At 33.8% G+C, this 23,367-nt stretch overlaps 1 protein-coding gene and 1 long non-coding RNA gene across 4 annotated transcripts in view; both read right to left on the reverse strand.

Annotated features, from left to right (window-relative positions):
* Positions 1–14,888, reverse strand: part of LOC107449522 (uncharacterized) — a 28,396-nt gene extending 13,508 nt beyond the window's left edge. The window contains exons 1-2 of one of the 2 annotated variants that reach the window (XM_087156221.1): positions 14,093–14,888; positions 11,253–11,485 (exon numbers count right to left, since the gene is read on the reverse strand). In XM_087156221.1, coding sequence (XP_087012347.1) covers positions 11,253–11,485; positions 14,093–14,171 — 312 coding nt within the window. In that variant the 5' untranslated portion in view covers positions 14,172–14,888. The remainder of the gene's footprint in view (positions 1–11,252; positions 11,486–14,092) is intronic. The other variant, XM_087156220.1, reaches the window with a different exon arrangement.
* Positions 14,889–17,184: 2,296 nt separating this feature from the next.
* LOC147800955 (uncharacterized) lies at positions 17,185–21,157 on the reverse strand. 2 transcript variants are annotated; one of them, XR_015430794.1, is made up of 3 exons: positions 20,708–21,157; positions 18,100–18,249; positions 17,185–17,308 (listed from the first exon to the last, which is right to left on the reverse strand). It is a non-coding gene; the product is annotated as an uncharacterized LOC147800955 (long non-coding RNA). The 2 variants fall into 2 exon arrangements; XR_015430793.1 differs by having other exon boundaries at positions 18,100–21,157.
* Between the last annotated feature and the right edge of the window lie 2,210 nt (positions 21,158–23,367).

The following is a 23,367-nucleotide window of genomic DNA, read 5'->3' on the forward strand; positions in this document are numbered from 1 at the left end:
GATAGTATTAAAATTACTTGTTTGCCGATCAAAAAATTTAAAACCATCCAATTTTTTTTGCACTTAAAAACTTTTAAAACTTTTTTTTACTTTTAGTGATCTAAAGAAATCGGATTTCTGTATTTATGTTTAATTTAAAACTAGTAATAGCGTATATGAAAGTTTTATAATGAGTTGAGTCCGCCAGAAAGAGAAGACTTCTTTTAAAAAAATTGTTAGCTAGTGACCTTGCGCCAGGACCGGGCGTAGAATTAAATTGAGCTAGTGTCATCTTTATTTACCTTAATACGGATCATGGATGAAATATAGTTTGTCTACGGAAAGAACTCCCCCCGCCGCAAAGTCTGAGGCCGTCTGCTGTCACAGAAACAAGAATAGCGCATTTCAGGGAGGATAGCTTCTCTTTCCTCTAGGGCTAACACAGTAAACAGAAGAAAAATGTTCCCTTTTTTCGCCGACCCCACACCCCTACTTGAAATAGTTGTACTTCGTTAGCATAGTTACCGCCACTGGTTCAGACGAATGGCTAGGGGAGTTCTTAATTTCGACGTGATGTGTTGTGTTTGTTAATGATGTTCGATGTGTTGTGTCTTTGTAGGTCTCAGGTCGATGGGCTACATTGGGCCAGTTGGCTGACTGTTTAACACACCTGCATTACAATATGCTAATAATAGGTTGTGTAGGTAATTCCAGTCAATTGCCTTATAAAAAGTTTTCGAGAATCAAACGATTTCCTAGCAAACATTTTTATGAGTACTTAGTAGGGCTCAGCCTTAACTGCCTCATGGTCTAATTATATAAAATAAATAAGTCTAGTAAACATCTTTGAAAATGCAAATATTACTTTGATAAGAAAAGAAAAAAAACATTTATCGAAGAGTCCTAATCTGTTTCATTTGAACTTATCTGAATCGCTTCTTCATTATTTTGGTTAATACATATATCTTGAAAGTTTCTTATCACATTGAATGATTGCAAAATATACTTCAATTTCGATGGTAGTGAAACTTTCATGCGCGTCTGCTCTAATTTACAAGGTTTCCTAAATTAAGCTGAGGGTATTCAAAAATTTATGACAGAAAAATGGCTAAGATTTTAAAAAAAGAGCAATGTTTGCAGCAAATTTATGTGACAATCCACCCAAATTTTTTGGGTTTAATAAAAAAAATTTCGACAAGTGGCTCTGCAGATTAAATAAACATATAAATCGAAGAAAAATCATATCACAACATGTGACATAGCTATTCGTGATTGCAGCTGATAGTGGATATAACAAAAGTATTATAACACCATTTTTCATTCATTAAATGATTTGTGATATTTGTGTGTAAGAAAAGTTGCGATATGAATATGAATTATTTTTCTCTGCAGGGCCATCTATGAAAAAAGTTTCAAACTAAAAATTAAATTCTGGGAAGAAAAATCTAGCTCAAGTCACTGAATATGCTTCAAGAATTGTTTATTTCTTTTTCTTAAACCTGAGCTGTTTTCCGGTTATAAATTTCAGTCTTTCTTATTTAGAAGAACATGCACATAACTGCCAAATTTTGCTTGCTCCAAAAAGGCTCTGTAGTAGTGAAATAACTATTGAAATGATATTGTAAACAAATACTTAATTCACTTTTCACCATTACTTAAAACACATTAAGATGCTTCTCTTTGTGTATATTTAAGCTATTTAAATGTAGTGGTAGTTATAAAAGTAGGGGAGAGTCGGGTAGCCCCGCCCAGCGGGTACCCTCGTCCACAGTCAATTTAATATGCATAGAATATTTTTTCAAGTCAATGGGCCATCGAACATTAATTGTTATATTAAAAAAAGATTATTTTCAAAGTTTCAAGTATTTATACAGCTGGTAACATGGTAAACAATAGTTTTGAAAATATGTTGAATACATTGTCATGAAATTAAGAAATATTGGCTGAATGTTTCGATTAAACTTCATTTTAATACTAAAAAAATAATTTTTTCCATACATACAAAAATAAAGTATGTAGTCTTAAGTTTAATTTGCGCAAAGAAAGAAGTTTGTATGTTAAAAATTGTTCGAGTAATTACAAATTTACAAAAAAATTGGATTTCGGGTAGCCCCGCTCACATGAATGTCGGGTATCACCGCCCAATTTTATTTCGTCGATAAATGTACGGTTGCAAAGATTATTATTTTATTGCTTCAAATTTGAATGTTATATGCATTTTTAACAACAAATATATGTTTTAATATTATATGAAACATAAATTTATATATTTAAAAAAGAAAAATTAAATATTTTTAAAATGTAATTGATATATCCAAATTAAATTTAATGTCAAGAAATCATAAATATTATGATAAGCTATTTGCTTACTTATTTATTTTCACTTATTTGCGAACGAATCAATCTACAGAAGCATTTGAATGCAATCAAAATACAAAGTGAATTTGTAATTTTATGAGAAGTATTTTATATTAAGTTTATAAGAAGAGATCAACCAAATAAGTTTATATTGAAAAACAACTATTGTTATTAATTATTGTTACTTAAATTAATTTATTTTCGTTAAATATTTAATATAAATATTTAATATAAATATTTAATATAAATATATATTAATATTATAATATACTAATATACATTAATAGTGATAAAAAGTATGACATTTGTTGTTATTAAATGGTAGAATTCATTAAAAGTATATAAATATGTAATAAATAAAATAATTTTGTGATAAAAATGATAAATGAGGTTTATCTATTGTCAATACATTGGTCATTCTCATTTACACCTGAAAAAATAGCCAAAAAACACAATTTTTGTAACTGGGCGGGGCTACCCGACACATTTTGAAAAGAGCTGAAAAACATGTTTTTAATTTCTATTTTTTTAAGTTTCACTATTCTTTTTTTGGTTTATTCGTTGTGCATTATTTAATTAGATGATAAAACAATAGAAACATACAAAAATGTTGATTATTACTCAGTATTATACAGAAATATAAGCAATACTCCCTAAGTGAGAGGGGCTACCCGACTCTCCCCTATACCAAATCAAATTTATTAAAACAGAAATCAAGCATGGAGGCAAAACTTTTGCTACCACTTTAAGCATAAAACTAAAATCTATACATGCGGGGTGCACTTGATTGAACTCGCTCTAGTTTAAGAAGGTTGGAAGAAGAGGTACAGAAATATACTGGAAACCCATATTCAAGAATAGGCCTTATTAGTGCAATGTGCGTTGCCTTGAGGGTTTTAACATCCACACCCCTAAACTTGAGAATTTTTAGTCTTTTACGGCTCGTGTTGACCAAATTCTGTATTTGTCTATTGCTCGTAATCTCTTAATCCATTACAAATCCTAAGTATTTTGGGTGCTTAACGTATAAAAGAAGCTTGTTATTAAAGTTGACCTAGGGGCGATAAGAGTACATATGCTTGTTGGTGGTGAAAAAAATAACCTTTGATTTAGAGATATTGAAGATCTTTTCGTGGTCACTCGCAAATTTACACACATCAATTAGAGTTAAGTTTAAATTTGATTCCAAGTTTGTCGCATCTGAACCTGAGCACAAGAGAGCTCTCGGGTGAGTTGACATTTTTGTTAGGTTCTAATTGGAATGATAGTTACACTTTTCCAGTCCCTGGGGTGTATACCTCTTCTCCAAGAGAAGTATATTGTATCAAGTAGTTTTTGCTTAGCCAACAATCCAAGATGTCTAATTTGACCATGAATACCCTCTAGACCGGGAGGCTTTGTTAAGTTTGAATCCTAATAGCATGTTCTAGTTCATATAGAGAAAAATTATTGTTAAAAAGAGAGTTGAGTGCTGCGGCTGACGTGCGCCAAATTCCTAGCTTTGCGTTCAGTAGTCTTGTATTGGGAAGTGAGGGACAGCTTGCTGATGTTAGAATAATGAGAGTAATCCCAGTACGTAGGCCGCTTTGTAGTTTTTGGGAATTCACCAGTCTTCACTCAGAATTGCATTACTGGTCTCTGATTGAGGTTGCTTTTTGTCAAGATTCTTTACCAGTTTCCATAATTAAGAATCAGGAGTTTTAGAGTCGAGATTAGAACAGATATTGTCCCATCTCTTCCTCTTAAAAAGAGCGTATTCACGCTTAATTTTTGCATTTACCTTGTGTAGCACAATAAGGACAACACTAAAATCGAACCCTTTAGACAATTCTGCTCTCATATTCAAAAGGGGTTTCAAGGTATCTGAATTGTGAATAAAATATTGGGTAAATATTGAATAAAATTTTCAACATTTCCCCGTATTTCGATGCATTGAAGATAATATACACAAGATTGCTCCACCCACTGCTAATATTGATGGAAAAAGAACCTGAAGAGACTTCAGAATCTGTGAAGACAGTAAACCTCTTCCAATCAGCTTTTCTGAAATTCCAGTATTTCTTGCAATCTGTGTAGACCCTTTGTTAAATGTCCATCTCAATATGAATGAGAAAATGATCGGTTTCAATATTATTCAAAACCGTCCAACTACAGTGGGGATAAATCACAGGACTGACAATGGAGAGGTCAAGAGCTTCGTTGGTACTATAGCTGTGAGAAGAATGGGTTGGGGGCTAGCATTTGGTATCACGAACCCTTTATCATCCAAACGATTTAGCAAGTCATTTCCTTTTCGATTTTCGTTCAAAGATCTCTTGGAGTGCGTTTAAGTCCACCAAGACAAAAGTATTGTTATCAGACCACTGAAACAGGCTGTCTGGCAAACTCAGAAAATCAGGTAGATAATAGGAATTAAAAACTTTGAGATTTTTCCCTTTCCAAGATATGAAATTTCCAGGATTTCAAGCAGAATATTTACACTTTGATAGTGGAGGCACCTGATTAGGAAAACCAATTCACCACCGTCTTCTCCAGTTTTCCTGTTCAAAGCAAAATATTATAACCCTTTATCTTTAGTGAATGGGACTCTTTAAGCTTGGTTTTTTATAAAGTGGTAATCTGGACGTCATGCGTTTTGGCTATTTCCAATAGTTGGTCCAGTTTGATCTTTCTGGCTTTTGTACTTCACCATTAACATTGCGCTGAAGAATGCGAATTTGTTTTTGTAGATACTGTGATTGATTTTTACTGTAGATGTGAAACTCGGAGAAGGTGGGAAGCAGCTTCTCTTCAGCCAAAAGACCAGGAGCACCGGAAGGAAGACTTGGTTCCTTCACCTGTATGATTCAGATGCGTATAATGGAATGGTCTTCACGCTTTGGGTAGCCCTTACAGGAGAATAATCTCCCAACGTACATCGCTCATTACATCAAGTGACTCCCCTCTGCCACGGTGAGGTATCATGCAGGACTAATTTTGGGTAATACGGTGTAGCTTAGTTAGAAGAGACTAGAGTCCCGGTATTTAACGCAGTTAGAGAGTTGCGAAAACGGATTACAAACTGTGATTGGCTTAGAGCCGAAATTTACGGTAAAGAAAGGAAATACAAATTTTCTCGTAGATTAAACATGAAGTACTCGACATTTTTAAACTTTTTGTAAATAGAATAGACGTCTCAATGCTATGTGATTATCCCCTCTCTATACTTTTATCATATCAGTTACCATTGCTTTTGAAAATCTTGCTTTTTCTTACAGGGAAGTACATTCCAACTTCTTACTAAAACGTACTGCAATGGGGAAAGGCAAAATTTGAAAAAATCATGGAAACAGAAAGAAGAAAAAGTCGGAGAGGTGGAAAATCACGTAACCTTGGGACACCTATTCTATTTACAAAGAGGTTCAGTATCTTTATTCAAGAAACTCTCAAAATTACGTGGTATGAGGAGTTATCAAGGCAATGGGACAGTTATTATATATACAGTCGAACCTCGCTAACTCGAACCTCGATTTCACTATTTTTTCGATATCTCGAAGAAAAAAAAATTCCCTTCAAATTTCCTATACACTCAAAGTTAAAAAAACTTGATTTCACGAATTTTTTTTTTCTAATCCCCCGATAACTTGAATTTTTTTTCCATAAATAGTGTAGATTTTCTTCTAAAATTAAAAAAATATTCCAAAAAAAATAAAAAGTTTTAAGAATGGCTGACAAGGCATGGAATGATGTGTCTTCCTCCAGTGGCGTACGCAGAATTTTTTCAAGGGGGGTGTTCATAATTTTCTGAAACTACTAAAAGAAATTCGAGTCTGTAATAAAGCACTATTATTTTCCTAATTTAGACAGCTCGACAATTTTGACTTTTTATTTAGACAACATTGCTTAGTTAAATTTTGATTTGATTTTTTAAGTTTAAGAGCATAATGCAATATCTTCTGAAAAAAGTCCGTCATATGGGTGGGAAGTAACACTTTGAGGGTCACTTTCACATTCATCAGATTTTGTTATGCTAGAAACGTTTTCTTCAACGGAAGTATCATATTTCTGTAGAACAGAAAAACTTACATTGGTACTAGATGCTGTCACCTCACTAATTTCAGGTCATGATTTTTTCTCAAAATAATTAAAATTTGTTAAATTCTTGCGTTTTGACATCCTAAAGATCCAAGAACAGCAAATATATATATATATATATATATATATATATATATATATATATATATATATATATATATATATATATATATTGGCACAGAAATATCCGCTATGCTACGATCTCAAAGTTTCGAATAACGGAATAAAGGAATAAATAAGGAATGAATAACTTCAACGAGCACAGTATCTCCAATGATATTGTTACTGATTTCTCCACTAGTCGAAATAGTGGCGACGACGGGTTTGGCGATTGAAGGAACTTTTTGTTAAGACAAAACAAAACAGATTTAGCGACAAGCTCCGAAAGACAAGCGGCAGAGATAACTCTTAGTCTGACTAACTAACTCCACTGTACTCCGTTCCCCCTTTTATATAATTTTTCACATGCATCTCCAAAATTCTCGAATTGTCTCAAAGACGACAGAACGTCTAGGATTCCAGAATCATTGCGTAAAGACCTCGCGAATGACAACCAGTTTCGAAAACTATACTGGCAGGACAGAAAGGAACCAGTCCGTAACAGTATCACGTGAATTTGGTCTTAAAAGTACAACCCTATTATAGTAAATGCTTTTTCAGTATTCTGAGAAATAACTGGAGGAAAAAAAAGTAGGCATAAGGTAAATAAAAATATATAGTCTTAAAAAATAATAGCTTGCATAATTTCTACTAAAATTTTTATTTTTGCAATTTTGTCTGAGCTCAAGGGGGGTGTTTAGACCCCTAAACCCCTCCCTTGCGTACGCCACTGTCTTCCTCTACGATAATGAACGATAATAACGATCATGAAAGTAGTCAAACAATCAATATCGTTAATTCTGCTGAAAACTACACCGAAAATGATTGGAACAGATTGACCGGACTCATGAAGCTTGATGACATCTAATTTCATGACTTTGTAAACGTAGATGATGCAGTAACAGTGAGTGGTCAGTGGGATGACAATGATATCATCGCTCAAACGAAAGCTTCTTGTGAACTAGCAGAAGAAGAGGATGAGGAAATCGAAGATTTACCGCCCAATGTTACTAACAAACAAACACTTTCTGCAGTGGACACTGTAAGGAGATTTATTGAGAGGCAGCCGAATATGTCAGAGGAGACATCTATAGTCCAATAGAAAGTGTTATAGATAAACTTTCTTACACATCTCTAAAGCAAACAACAATTGAATTTTTCTTTAAATGAAAGTGTAAAAAGTGTTTTTAAAATAAATGGAATAGTAAATAAGGTATGTAAAGAGCATTTTTTTTTATTCTACCATCGATAACATGCGACTTTCGATAATTCGAATTTTTTCTCCTCTCCCTTCAAGTTCGAGATATCGAGGTTTGACTGTATATATCAGTGGCGTACGCAAGGGAGGGGTTTAGGGGTCTAAACACCCCCCTTGAGCTCAGACAAAATTGCAAAAATAAAAATTTTAGTAGAAATTATGCGAGCTATTATTTTTTAAGACTATATATTATTATTTACCTTATGCCTACTTTTTTTTCCTCCAGTTATTCCTCAGAATACTGAAAAAGCATTTACTATAATAGGGTTGTACTTTTAAGACCAAATTCACGTGATACTGTTACGGACTGGTTCCTTTCTGTCCTGCCAGTATAGTTTTCGAAACTGGTTGTCATTCGCGAGGTCTTTACGCAATGATTCTGGAATCCTAGACGTTCTGTCGTCTTTGAGACAATTCGAGAATTTTGGAGATGCAGTGAAAAATTATATAAAAGGGGGAACGGAGTACAGTGGAGTTAGTTAGTCAGACTAAGAGTTATCTCTGCCGCTTGTCTTTCGGAGCTTGTCGCTAAATTTGTTTTGTTTTGTCTTAACAAAAAGTTCCTTCAATCGCCGAACCCGTCGTCGCCACTATTTCGACTAGTGGAGAAATCAGTAACAATATCATTGGAGATACTGTGCTCGTTGAAGTTATTCATTCCTTATTTATTCCTTTATTCCGTTATTCGAAACTTTGAGATCGTAGCATAGCGGATATGGATATATATATATATATATATATATATATATATATATACAGAGATGCAAACTTGCTCCGGACAGCAAATATATATTCTAAAATGGTAGTTTATCAATTGTGATTCTTGGTTTAATAAATTCAATTTAGTAGATTTTTATCCACCACTATTTCTACATAATTCGTAGGCTTATATAATTCACCACCTTCTAGTACTTACGTCATGTTGCACCTTTAAAAAAGCAAGCAAAAATAGTCAAACATTTGCAAAATTTACTTTGTAATTATTTACCGTTATTTTAATTATTTTGGCGTGTCCGGAGCAGTTGGCATCTCTGTATGTATATATATATATATATATATATATATATATATATATATATATATATATATATATATATATATATATATATACGTATATATATATATTTGCTGTTCTTGGATCTTTAGGATGTCAAAACGCAAGAATTTAACAATTTTTAATTATTTTGAGAAAAAATCATGACTTGAAATTAGTGAGGTGACAGCATCTAGTACCAATGTAAGTTTTTCTGTTGTACAGAAATGTGATACTTCCGTTGAAGAAAACGTTTCTAGCAAAACAAAATCTGATGAATGTGAAAGTGACCCTCAAAGTGTTACTTCCCACCCATATGACGGACTTTTTTCAGAAGATATTGCATTATGCTCTTAAACTTAAAAGATCAAATCAAAATTTAGCTAAGCAATGTTGTCTAAATAAAAAGTCAAAATTGTCGAGCTGTCTAAATTAGGAAAATAATAGTGCTTTATTACAGACTCGAATTTCTTTAGTAGTTTCAGAAAATTATGAACACCCCCCTTGAAAAAATTCTGCGTACGCCCCACACACACACACACACACACACACACACACACACACACACACACACACACACACACACACACACACACACACACCACACACACACACACACACACACACACACACACACACACACACACACACACACACACACACACACACACACACACACACACACACACACACACACACACACACACACACACACACACACACACACACACACACACACACACACACACACACACACACACACACACACACACACACACACACACACACACACACACACACACACACACACACACACACACACACACACACACACACACACACACACACACACACACACACACACACACACACACACACACACACACACACACACACACACACACACACACACACCACACACACACACACACACACACACACACACACACACACACACACACCACACACACACACACACACACACACACACACACCACACACACACACACACACACACACACACACACACACACCACACACACACACACACACACACACACACACACACACACACACACACACACACACACACACACACACACACACACACACACACACACACACACACACACACACACACACACACACACACACACACACACACACACACACACACACACACACACACACACACACACACACACACACACACACACACACACACACACACACACACACACACACACACACACACACACACACACACACACACACACACACACACACACACACACACACACACACACACACACACACACACACACACACACACACACACACACACACACACACACACACACACACACACACACACACACACACACACACACACACACACACACACACACACACACACACACACACACACACACACACACACACACACACACACACACACACACACACACACACACACACACACACACACACACACACACACACACACACACACACACACACACACACACACACACACACACACACACACACACACACACACACACACACACACACACACACACACACACACACACACACACACACACACACACACATGTATGTATGTATGTATATATATACATATATGTATACATATGTATACATATGCATGTATACATATGTATACATATGCATATGTATACATATGTATGTATACATATATATATATATATATATTTCAACCAGTTCTCTTTCTAGTAATAATAACGAAAAATAAATTTATACAATTAAGGCTGCTTTCTAAAAGCTCTATAGTCACGTGAAATAATGTTTATTTGCAAATAATGCCCTACTCTCATAACTACTGTGAATTAACAACAGTTATTTATGATTGTTAGGTAATGAATAACTGTTCATCTTACTATTTGGGCTATTTTTAGCTTACGCCCTTTATGCTGATTGGGAAAAATTGAACAAAACGTCAAATAGTTTTCTAAAATGAAAAGCGCTTGAGAATTAATTATTTAATATTTAAATTTTAACATTGCGTCAACTGGGCTCATAAGAATTTGCAAAAATGTAGAAATATTCATTTTGATAGCTTTCATCTAGGTGGAAAAATTTCGCCAAGATCTTTAAAATAAAGCTGAAAGTTCAAAATATTTAAATAATTTGATAGTTCTTTACAACAAGATGTTATATATAGTTTAAGGCTATTGTTGTGTCTCAAGTGTAAGGCACTTATATTATGGCATTTCTTTATTTCCCTTTGTGAAAGAAGTTCTTAGAACACTGTAAATGTAATTTTGGCTTAGAGAAAGAAAGATAAGGTAAAGAGAAGCGTCACCAAGTGTGACAACCGATTTCCTTCTTTTCCTGGTATTTTTGAAGCCACTTGTCGTCCAACTGCGTTAATTTCAGAGACTCTAGAAAAGACTTATTTACACTTACCTTTATGTAGTCTTTACATGCTTCATGGTTTCTAAAATCCACACGAAGTATTGTTACAAGAACTCCAAATCCTTTTGGAGGAAGTAGCTTGATTAGACAATTGCGGCCCGTTCTGGAATATGTCCCGAAACGATTCGAACGCACCTCACCAACAGAATCTGGCCCAGATGGAGGCAATTTGAAGAAAATTTTCTGAAATTCAGTCGGAGAAACGCATTCATCTTCAACATAATCTAAATGAACCATTAATAAATATTATGGTTGCATCAATTGTGTTTAATTTTAAAACTAACAATAAATATTCTATAACGAGACATAAAAAAAAGGTAGCTGCACATAAATTGTAAGGTTTATTGAGAAATAATGGCAGAAAAAAAGAGAAGGAAAAATAGTGGCATACTTATGATCAAATATTATTAAATGTTTCGTCCAGCCCTGATCGTGATGACACGGTTCCTAGTGGAACACCGAAGTCAACCATCGCTGGCTGGTGTCAGTAAGCGGATGGGTGACCACTTTGATCAGCTTGCGTAGAGACCGAGGGTGATCGGTCCTCGTTAAACTGTTCTACCGTAAAGTGCTCGACTTCACAGGTCGTCGGGCTACCAAAGCCAGGGAGTCATCCCCTCTGCAGAGGATCAAAATTGCGATGGCATATCTTCGAATCACCCTCAGGGATGTTTCCCAGACCGTCGCCAATAGCCCATTGTGCAGCTCTACGGTGATGCAAATAAAGTACCTACCTACTTACCATTAAATTTTTCACATTTTAGTTACCACTTAAATTTCAAAAATGTCAAGAGAATTTTTAACATAAGGAATGCATTGTTGAATAAACAAATATGTTTTGTCATATGTATTGCTGTATATTCTGTTATATGCCTTATTATTGATCTAATAAAAATGATCTGATTAATATCTGATGAATTTGATTGCTACAATTGCTTTGACAAGACTAATAATATTTGTCATAAGTGCTGAAATAATATTCGTATGCAGGCTTTCGACTGACGGGTTTTAAAAATTTGAGAATTGGTTTCAAAATTTTTTAATCACTTTTAAGAAAGGCGGTATTAAAAAGAACCTTTTATAAGGCTGTGGTAAGTATACTTATTACCAACTTCATTAATTTTTAAGTGTTGATAGGCTATTTTCCCAGCTATGATTTATGCAGCCATCTGATGATAAATTCAAAAATACAAAAGATGAAAGACTTTGTTTACATAAATGTAGTTGAAATGCTTTAAGGTAGGTACTTTATTTACGTCGCACTAGAGCTGTACGATGGGCCTTAATGGCGACTATCTGGGAAGCATCCCTGAGGATGATCCGAAGACATGCCATCATAATTTTGATCCTCTGCAGAGAGAATGGCTCCTTTACGTTGGTAGCTTGACGACTTGCGAGCGAAGTCGAACACTTTACGGTAGAGCAGTTAAGCGAGGAACAATACCGCTGAATCTCGGTCCCTTCGCAGTCTGATCAGAGTGGTCACCCACCCACTTACTGACCGCAGCCTTTGATGTTTTACATCGGTGTTCTACTAGGAACCTTGTCTCTACGCTGCGGGACCAAGAAGAGAGGTCAACGAGAGATAAACACGAGAGTTTTTTACTCTTGTGAGTTGTGCTTTCGTTCATTTGATCATTTCTCACCGGGTTTATTTATAGTTATATACTCAAAATTTACAAATCGCATATTTTTAAGGACAAAATATCAAGTTCATGGCTAATATTTAACAGTATGTAAAATCTCACCCACCTTCCCACCAAAAAGAAGAAGAAAAAATAGTTTAAAAATGAAATTAATTTTAAGTAATAAGCTGAATGATGTTCTTATAAATTAATCTCAATCCCAAAAATATTTTAACCTAATTTTACTAGAAAAAAATGGCCCTGTAAAAGGTTGAAAAAAAAACATTAAAAAACAGAAATGAGTTGTAATGCAATTATTAAAAATAACATTAAGTTTCATCCAGTGATCAAATAAGTATTATGATTTCGATCTTTTCGCCCTCAACAGCATTCCCGCTACAGCCCGTTGAGGGCCAGGGGGTCATGAAAGTTCAGACTTTACAATTTCGTGATCAATGTTCATGATGATGACTATGTGGTCAGCAAAAGCGCTCCGACCTCCTTTGCTTCTCTGACAAGTTGGTACCCAAAGATCTGAAGCTGGTTTGGCTCCAAGCCTGCTGGGATTGAACCCCTCAAAATAAGAGTTCAATACCGCAACCACTGAGTCATCGTAGCTTATCCTTTCTCAGTAGGAATTTGTTATATTTCCATTATTTCAATTCTTTAATATTAATAAGCGATCCTCTTTTTCTTAACTCATCTTTGACTAGGGTTCTTAAGATATATAATAACGGTAAGATAAAAGAACAATCTTTATGTTCCTAAAAGCGTCTTTTATGGTAAATCAAGATTGTTAGCGCAATGAACTTTACAATTAGTTTCACAATGAGTATCTATTTCGAATCGAAAATTCCACTTAAACTAAATCCTAAATAAGAAAAAAGATCAACATTCCCAATAAGCTTTTATAGGGTAAAATTCAAGTAATATCAATAAAAGAATAGTTCAAAAAGTTTTCCTAAATTCCATGGTTATAAAATCACACAATTAGTTATAAAAAATCAATTCGGAAAAGAAATACACATACATGATCTTAGGAGTTTAAAATCCACTAGACAAAGAAACTTATAAGCAGATTTGATTTTTGCACGTACAAAATAAGACAAATTTAAATCCTGTCCACCTTTTTTATCCCGAACTTTGAATTAAAAACGATCTAAAATTCTAATAAGACAAATTCAAATAGAAATAAAATCTACTTACATTTTCTATAAGCTTCTGTGTGATAAAATTCAAATATTATCAATAACAGAGTTGTCAAAAACATTTTCATAAATTCCATGGTTCTAATATCACAACATCAATCATAGAAAAATAATTTGAAAAAGAAATATACATTAAGGCGCTTATAAATTAAAAACGTACTAGACTTAGAAATTAAAATTTAAGGAGATTTGATTTTTGCATGTACTAAACAAGACAGATGAAGATGATCAAATCAGCTTTTTTTCATCTTGAACTCTGAACCCTTCTTCCTCGATAAGGTCTGGTTACCTGCGATTTAGAACATTATTGACATTACGCTCAGAGCATAAGAGAATCAAGCTCCTTTAAAGATAATCGGCATAATTTGATAGGAACATTGAATCGAGATGTCACAATCAAGTTTTCTCAAAGAAATTTTTGCGCCTCTAAGGTCAACAGCTATCTCATTCATGAGCTCGGATTTATGATTAGATATATTCGAAAAAAGTACATACTGTTTTTACTTTTTTCAGAAATTTGATTACGAATGTGAATCACGAATTTTCTTAATTTTATTTTTGATACATCATCACTACTGCAAGAAAACGGCGAACCTTCAGAGTTTATTTTGAAAATTTAGTTTGACTATTTTATCAGTTTTTTTAAAGTATGAGCTTTTTTACTCTGAAAATATTTTAAGTCAATCAATACATGCATGCATATATATTCCTTTTCACCAGATATTTTGCCTTTCTCCCTCTCTTTCCTATTGTTTTCAATTCGTTCACAATCCTCCTGGTCCCGCAGTGGAATGATCGTTAAGACACGGTTCCCAGAAGATCACCGAAGTCAAGCATCACTGGTTACGGTCAGTGTGCGGGTGGGTGACCACTTGGATCAGTCTGCGTAGGGACCGAGGGTGTGCGGTATTGGTCCTCGTTAAACTGTGCTACCGTAAAGTGCTCGACTTCGCGCGCAGGTCGTCGGGCTACCGAATCGGGGCTGCCATCCCCTCCGCAGAGGATCAAAATTGTGATGGCATGTCTTCGGATCATCCTCCGGGATGTTTCCCAGACAGTCGCCAATAGCCCATTGTGCAGCTCTAGTGCGACGTAAATTAACAACAACACAATCCTCCTGAGCCAAGTATTTTTATGTCTTCCTCTCTTTCCATTGCCGTCCCGCAGTGGACTGATCGTTAAGACACGGCTCCCAGCAGATCACCGAAGTCAAGCATCACTGGCTGCGGTCAGTGTGCGGGTGGGTGACCACTTGGAGCAGTGTGCTTGGGGACCGAGGGTGTGCGTTATTGGTCCTCGTTAAACTGTTCTACTGTAAAGTGCTCGACTTCGAAGGTCTTTGGGCTACCGAAGCGGGGGTACCGTCCCTTCTGCTAATTATGGGTCCTAATGTGCCCCATGAAAACATTGTTCCTGGGCGAGAAACCATGAAAACCTGGGAGAGCCCATTGTTGTAGATGGAGGATGGTCATAATGTAATGGCTCTTCGGTGTATAGTATAGATGTGTAATTTGGAGCGTTACCCTTATGAAAAAATCGAGGTATAAATGAGGTATAAACAAGGTATATTTTAAAGGTATAAAGGAGGTTGTTATTTAAAGACGTCGTTGAGGTTGAAAAGGGTGCAAATGAATACCTCAAAACCAACCTCAAATATACCTTAATATATACCTCCAGAGGTATATATGTTTCAACTTGAGGTGTTTAATTTTACATCTTGGGAGAGGTAGATATTTACTACTTTAAAGTGTTTCATTTTCAACCTTAGGTTATTACTTATCAGCTTGAAGTATATTTTTTTACACTTGTGGAAGTATTTATTCAACAACCTAAAGTGTGTCATTTTACACTTCAGGTTATTATAAATCAACCTCAGGTGTATTTTGTTCCACTTCAGGTAATTATTTTTCAACCTCAGGTATCTAATTTTATGCTTGTAGAGATATATATTTTTCAACGTATGGTGTGTCATTTTACACTTCAGGTTATTTCAAATCAACCTCAGGTGTATTTTGTTCGACCTTAGGTTATTACTTATCAGCTTGAAATATATTTTTTTACACTTGTGGAAGTATTTATTCAACAACCTAAGGTGTGTCATTTTACACTTCAGGTTATTATAAATCAACCTCAGGTGTATGTTGTTCGACCTCAGGTAATTATTTTTCAACCTCAGGTATCTAATTTTATGCTTGTAGAGGTATATATTTTTCAACCTGAGGCATGTCATTTTACTCTTCAGGTTATTTCAAATCTACCTCAGGTGTAATTTTTGATAGTTGGAAAGGTGATTTTTTACTAACGTAAGGTGTATTATTTTTCACCTCAAATATAAGTTTTTATGCTTGTAAAGGAAATTTTTTTAATCAAACTAAAATATGCCATTTTTCCCTTCAGGTTATATTTTTTTATGCTAATGCTGGTAATTAAATATAATTAAAATGTTTCTCCTTAGACTGCTAATTTTTAACCTAAAATATATATCTTTTCACTTGTAGAGGTATTTATCACTCTGATGGAGTTTTTAATGTTACTCATTAGGAGGTAATTACTTATTAACTTTTTACGGTCTCTCTTAATTTTCACTGCTAATCCTGATGCTAAGAAACTATTTTCTAAACACATAGGCGGAATACGGATGAATCTTTCTTTCGAAAGAATTTTCGACTGATTTCCATGTATTGTGTGAAGAAAAGTAAAATGCAATGCAAAGAATATATCTTCCTTTAATTTTGAAATACAACCCATTGGAATGTATTCTTCCTCACACAATTCAGAATAGGAATTTTCACTTAACGCCTTTAATTTATAGTTTGTGAACCTTGTGCTAATTTGCAATTAAATAGTTCATAAAATTTATTAATCTTGAATTAACAAGTAGAGTTGAATAATGTTAAGTATGCTGACTCATAAACCTTAAAAGAACATTTCAAATGTTTCTGTAATTTTAATAATTTCAATTAAACTATCGTGAAAAGAGGATACATTTGTTTCAGAAAAATGTGGGAACTCATTTATATAGAACAGATGTTAAAGGCGCTAATTTTTTGTAAAAGCGAAATAACAGCAATTTTAAATAATTTAGCCAGCTTACAAATAAAAACTTTTATTAACAAAAAAAAATTAATTTTTCGTTCAAGAAATCAAAATTCTTGACAATTACTCTGCTTCTTCTGCAAGTTTGCTGTGCTTACGTTATTTGGAGCATTGGAACCTATAAATAAAAAATTTGAATTAGCGAGAGTCATATTTACATTGATAATGACAAATTTTAAAAGATTAGAATAATATTTTAAAGCTTATTTCGTTGCATAAATCACCTTTTATTATTATTTCTATTCAATTTTGAATAAATAAATGGTTTCTTTAGTAACAGCAGATGAATAATAATAATAATAATGACCTGCAAAACTCTCCTCCCAGTATATTTCAATTCTTTATTTTGACTGTTTAAACATATCACTTAAAAAAGCTAATTTTTCTATAAAATGCATATAAAAACTGCTGTAGAAATAACACGCTTATTGAAATTCTTAATTTTCCAATAATTCAACCGACCATTTTTAATTATGGATTGTTATGCTGATATTTAAATTTTTTTCTCAGCAAATTTTGAATAAATTCAATTACACTGGCCTGCTTGTTTAAATTTTTAGTCCAATTTCGCAAAAGAAATTGTACTAAAACCAATTCTCAATGCTGCTGATTCCGAAAATAATTGTCTATCACGTAAGGTTTTTAAAAACAAAAGGTCATTTTCAACCTTTTATTTAATGTGATGAAGAATCAATCATCTTTTAATAAAAGAATGTAGAACATCAATGTTTTGTGTTTTTCATGCCCCATCGAAATAAAAGCAACATTAAGTTTATATGTTTACTTGCCTGAGGGAATAATTTAAGATAATGCTATAAAATAATGTTTTCAAAAATCAAAGATCATGCAAACTTTATCAGTAATTTTTTAGGTGAAAAGATTTCATTGAATCAAAGGAGAATAATTTACTTGTCTTTTTTCTTTTTGGTGTATATTTAGAGTTACTCCCAGGGGAAGGCTCTCCAGTTACTAGTCTCCACTTCCTCCTAGCTGCAGAGCACGTATTATTGACAGCCTTATTCAAACCTTGAAATTCTGGATGCCATTTACGGAGCAGCTCTGTAAAAGTTGCATGTTCAAGTTGAGTAAAATCAAGTTATATAAAAGTTGCATAGCAAGTTTCATTTGGAAATTTTCAGATGAGATTTTTTTTTAAGAAATTGAAGGAAATTGAAATATATATTTATATAACTTTGATAAGTTACTAATGTTGACAACAAAAATCCAGAGTCAATAATACTTTTAAACTTTTTTAACTACAATATAAGCAGATTAAGTATAGGTTCACCAAAATGATTTTAATATTTAATTGAAATAATAAAATTATTTTTTTGGAATAGCTGTCTCAGTAAATTTGTTTTATACAATATTCTTTGTGGATTAAAGATAAAAACTATTTTATTAGAGCACACTATTTATACGAAAAGTTTTCATGTTCTTTTAGTCTCTTTACGAGTCTTCACGAGTCTTATTAAAAATAAATTGAAAATCATTCCAAAATATTAAACTGCATCATGTTGATCTAGAATAATATTCAAGATTTTGCCTTAGCGGACTAAAAACTAAAATAAAACTAAACACAGTGGCGCGACAGCCCATAGAGGGCCAAGGTCTACTGTGCCCATTTCAGTTTTCTTGACCTTGGGCTCTGGGATGCAGGAGCAGATGTTCCGGTTAGGTGGTCAGCCGAACGCGGAACCCCCAGTGTTTAGTTCCCAAGCATGCTTGGTACTCATTTATCGACCCACTGAAGGGATGAAAGGCTGAGTCAACCTTGCCAGGCCCAAGGATCGAACCCAGGACCTGTGGCACGGAAGAGCGGGGCTTGCCTTAGTGGACTAAACGGACAAAAAGTTTGAATTTTGCATGAGAATTTTTTAAGTGGATGCCAGTTTTCCTTTACCTACAGTTGCCTTTTTGCTAACTAACTTCAGATATTATTTAATAGGTGATACACATACAAATACTTTTAAGATACTCAACTAAACCAAGCTTATGTATAAAAGGGCAAGTAAACTTAAACTAGGCTGCATTAATTTCTTCGTAAAAATTTTAGTAACTTGTACTTGTCAGAATTCAATATGCTGTTGCTGGAATTATTATGGTGTTATTGAAGAAATGATTTCTGGTGAAAAGATACGTTCTCTTAATCTTAATTTTAATGTTGAACTAAGCCATATTACACAAGTAACTAATTCTGGCAACTTTAACTTAATTCCTGTGACAAATATATCTTCTGTTTGTATTTCCATCCAGTGCGATGACACTGGAAAAATTTATTTTGCTAATGTGGTGAACAATCTAGAATTAGAATAACTTTTTTCTCTCTAGAGGCAATGTATATGTAAGTTCAGTAATCCCCGCTTATATATAATGTAATCGCTGCTAATATCAATCACTTATTATTACCGAAGTTATTCGGTTCTGATTTTTTTTCATTGATATTATAGTTTTCTGTGATCCTTACATAATTTAATGTTATTAGAATTTAATTTTCAAAATTCTTTATTTATTAGCGTTATATTTTTATTTACTCTGCACATTTAAAAATAAAAAAAATTCTTTTCTTTCTCTGCGATAATGTAAGAATTTCCAATTTCTCATCATTTCTGGAGTTTAAAAACAAAATATTTTTCAGATTATGAAAATTTATGAAGTTTGCTTTATTAATTTGTGAGGGGGGTTAAAAAATTAGTTCACTAAAATTAGCTTGAATCTTATCTCATATTACATATATTTTTATTAAAAAAAAATTTCAGATTTTATTAGGAATTCTCATATATTTTTTAATGAAATTTGTTGATTTGATATGGTAAACTTGTTTCCTACCTTAGAATCACCTGTTAATAGTAAACATTAATTTAAAAAAATGAATATTTACTTCGAAAAACAGGATTGTTTTTTTTCTTCATGTTTGTAAATATATATTTTTATGAAAATGCAACTTTTGAAGAAATATTAAAATTTTTGTGTGATGTATTTACCCTGATTGCAATTTTTATTGTATATGTTTATTTTATTAGTTAAATATGTATGTTAGATTTTTGTTGAAGGCAACAAATATGCATTTCGTTCCTTACAATAGTATTGTTTATTTGTTTTATTACCTGCAATATATAGAAACTGTTAACTTTCAATTTTCAGTTATTTATTTATAAGAGAAATTATGAACCTTTTACTCAATCAGCTTGCATACTGCTACGTTAAAACATATACATTTAAGCAAAACAAAAAGAATAGTTATATTTGAATAAATTACAAACAATAAAATATACTGTGCGTAACCTGCTGTAACGATTCACCAGTAACGTTACCCTAAACAGCGACGAGAAATATTTAGATTGATCTGTCTTATTGCTAAGCCTACAACAATAGCCTCAAAGAATATCCTCCGACTTAAATAATGTAAGATCAGGACGCGTCTTTAAAACAAAAATAATGAAATTTAAGTTTGAAAGTTGAGGCATATTTGATTAAAAGTGACAAAGCTAAATTAATAAATGTCAAGCACACTTACCGAATTTTAAAGAAACTTTCGATTGTAAACACACACGCCATTTGCCGGCTAGCACGGAACTCTGGGAAGTGAGCTAGTTGATATGAAGTGTACTTTAAACAACCTTAAAACAACCTTAGGTATAAATAAAATGACTTCATACATCTCAATAAAGACCTCACTCTCTTTAGTTGAAAAAAATTATATTTTTTATACCTCGTAAATACCTCTTTTGTTACAAGTGTAAAAAAAACAACCTGGTGAACCTTAAAAACTGCCTCATGATTCTGGTTGATATGAAGTGAATTTTAAACAACCTCAAAATAAGCTTAGGTATAAATAAAAGGACTTCATATACCTCAATAAATATCTCACTCTCGTTAGTTGAAATAAGGTCAATTTTTTTATACCTCAAAAATACCTCTTTTATTACAAGTATCAGAAAATCAACTTGATATACCTTAAAAATCACCTTATAGTCTGGTTGATTTGAAGTGAATTTAAAACAACCTCAAAATAAGCTTAGGTATAAATAAAATGACTTCATATACCTCAATAAATATCTCACTCTTTTTAGTTGAAATAAGGTAAAAAATTTTACACCTCAAAAATACCTCTTTTGTTACAAATGTAAGAAAATAAACCTGGTATACCTTAAAAATCACCTTATCAGTCTGGATGATTTGAAGTGAATTTTAAACAACCTCAAAACAAGCTGAAGTATATATAAATCAACCTCGTACACCTTAATTACAACCTTTACGAGGTATAATTTTTATTTCTGTTTTCTCTGCAACCTTAAATATACCTCAAATATACCTCAAAACAACCTTAATACCTCAAAAATACCTCAAATCAACCTTAAATATACCTTAAATTTTCATAAGGGTAGTTTTAGCAATGAGGTGCAAATTGAAGTTGATTGCCTCGAATGTTCGCCCAATGTTCGACTCGTGTGCCCTGAAGCTCTTTTCAATTATAATGAAATAATTTTGCAATTAATACTTTAATTATTAATGATGTAAATGATGATATAGAAATTAACATTCTTCAATTGATTTTAACTAAACTCTTTGCATTATAAAAAGGTTCTTTATCCCCTATTTGAATAGTATTTCTAAAATTGATTAGTGAAACAAAATTAAATGTAAAAAACTATCTTTGATAAATAATACTATAATTTAATAGAATTTTAATAGCATCAAATTTGTTTTTGTTAATGAGAGCTATTTCAATTGCATTTATAATTAGTATTGTTGCTCATAGTTGATTAACAAAACGTGATTAGAAAATATCTAAAATTAAAATACCTAAAATTAGAATAATTAAAAATAAAAATAACTAAAAAAATTAAAACCAACGTTATTTTCACCATGTAGAGGATATTTATCAAAGATTTATAATTAAAAGTATTGCTAAAACTAGTTATACATGTTGTTGTTGTTGTTAATTTACGTCGCACTGGAGCTGCACAATGGGCTATTGGTGACGGTCTGGGAAACATCCCGGAGGATGATCCGAAGACATGCCATCACAATTTTGATCCTCTGCGGAGGGGATGGCACCCCCGCTTCGGTAGCCCGACGACCTGCGCGCGAAGTCGAGCACCTTACGGTAGCACATTTTAACGAGGACCAATACCGCACACCCTCGGTCCCTACGCAGACTGATCCAAGTGGTCACCCACCCGCACACTGACCGCAGCCAGTGATGCTTGACTTCGGTGATCTGCTGGGAACCGTGTCTTAACGATCAGTCCACTGCGGGACCTAGTTATATATGAAAAGTAATTCTATATAAAATATTTTTCAAAATTACTCTTTGAATCCAATATCTTTCTTATTCCATTATCTGTAAATGTTCTTCATTTTATTTTATATTTTATAACCGTCGTTGAACAGCCGACCCAATTTTACGGGTTTACGACTACTAAAGTTCAACTGCGTAACCTTGTAATTTCAAACCCAATCCAGAAGACAAGGGAACTCTGGATCGAGTATTAGGAGAAATTTGCCTACGTGGAGGACTTTTTGGGGGAGCTAACCCGCTATTGCGTTACATGGAGAGGAAGACCACGAGAACCTCTTACGGTTAGCCTGACGGCAAGGGGACTCTAACCCATGATTCGTCTACCACTGCGGATATTTCACGCCAGCACTGTGGTCGGTGCAATCCGGATGCGGAATTCGTATCGACTGGGATTGGAACCGGGTTTGCCTCATTGGAAGGTGGACGCTCTATCCCCTGAGCCATCGCAGATCAATTAGAGTTAAAAATAGGGCCGGGATAGCCTGTTGATAGGTCATTGGGCCCATATCCAAGAGAGCATTTTTTCGATTTCCTCGGGCCGAAGACTCCTCGTGTGACTGGTGCACGCTAAATCTGTCGGTTCACAAAGTCGTCCATGTTTCCATTGCAAATCATACCTCTGGGGGTACTGAATTGGAGATTGGCCATTCTATGGTTCAGGTCAAAATTATGATCTGTGGATGTATGAATGTATTCACCCTATAAACTGGTTGAGACGTATGTGTGTGGCAGAAGTCAAATTTTTGGTCATAGATTAGATGTTGCCACTGGAAAACAAGAAGAAGCGCATCCCCTTTGCCTTAATGTCCGGCGAAAAAAACTATTACATAGTTAAAAATACTACTAAAATTATTAATTAATAAAACATAATT

This window comes from Parasteatoda tepidariorum, chromosome 12, assembly GCF_982258835.1.
Source record: "Parasteatoda tepidariorum strain Cologne lab strain chromosome 12, Ptep-v5.0, whole genome shotgun sequence".
Taxonomy (NCBI): domain Eukaryota; kingdom Metazoa; phylum Arthropoda; class Arachnida; order Araneae; family Theridiidae; genus Parasteatoda; species Parasteatoda tepidariorum.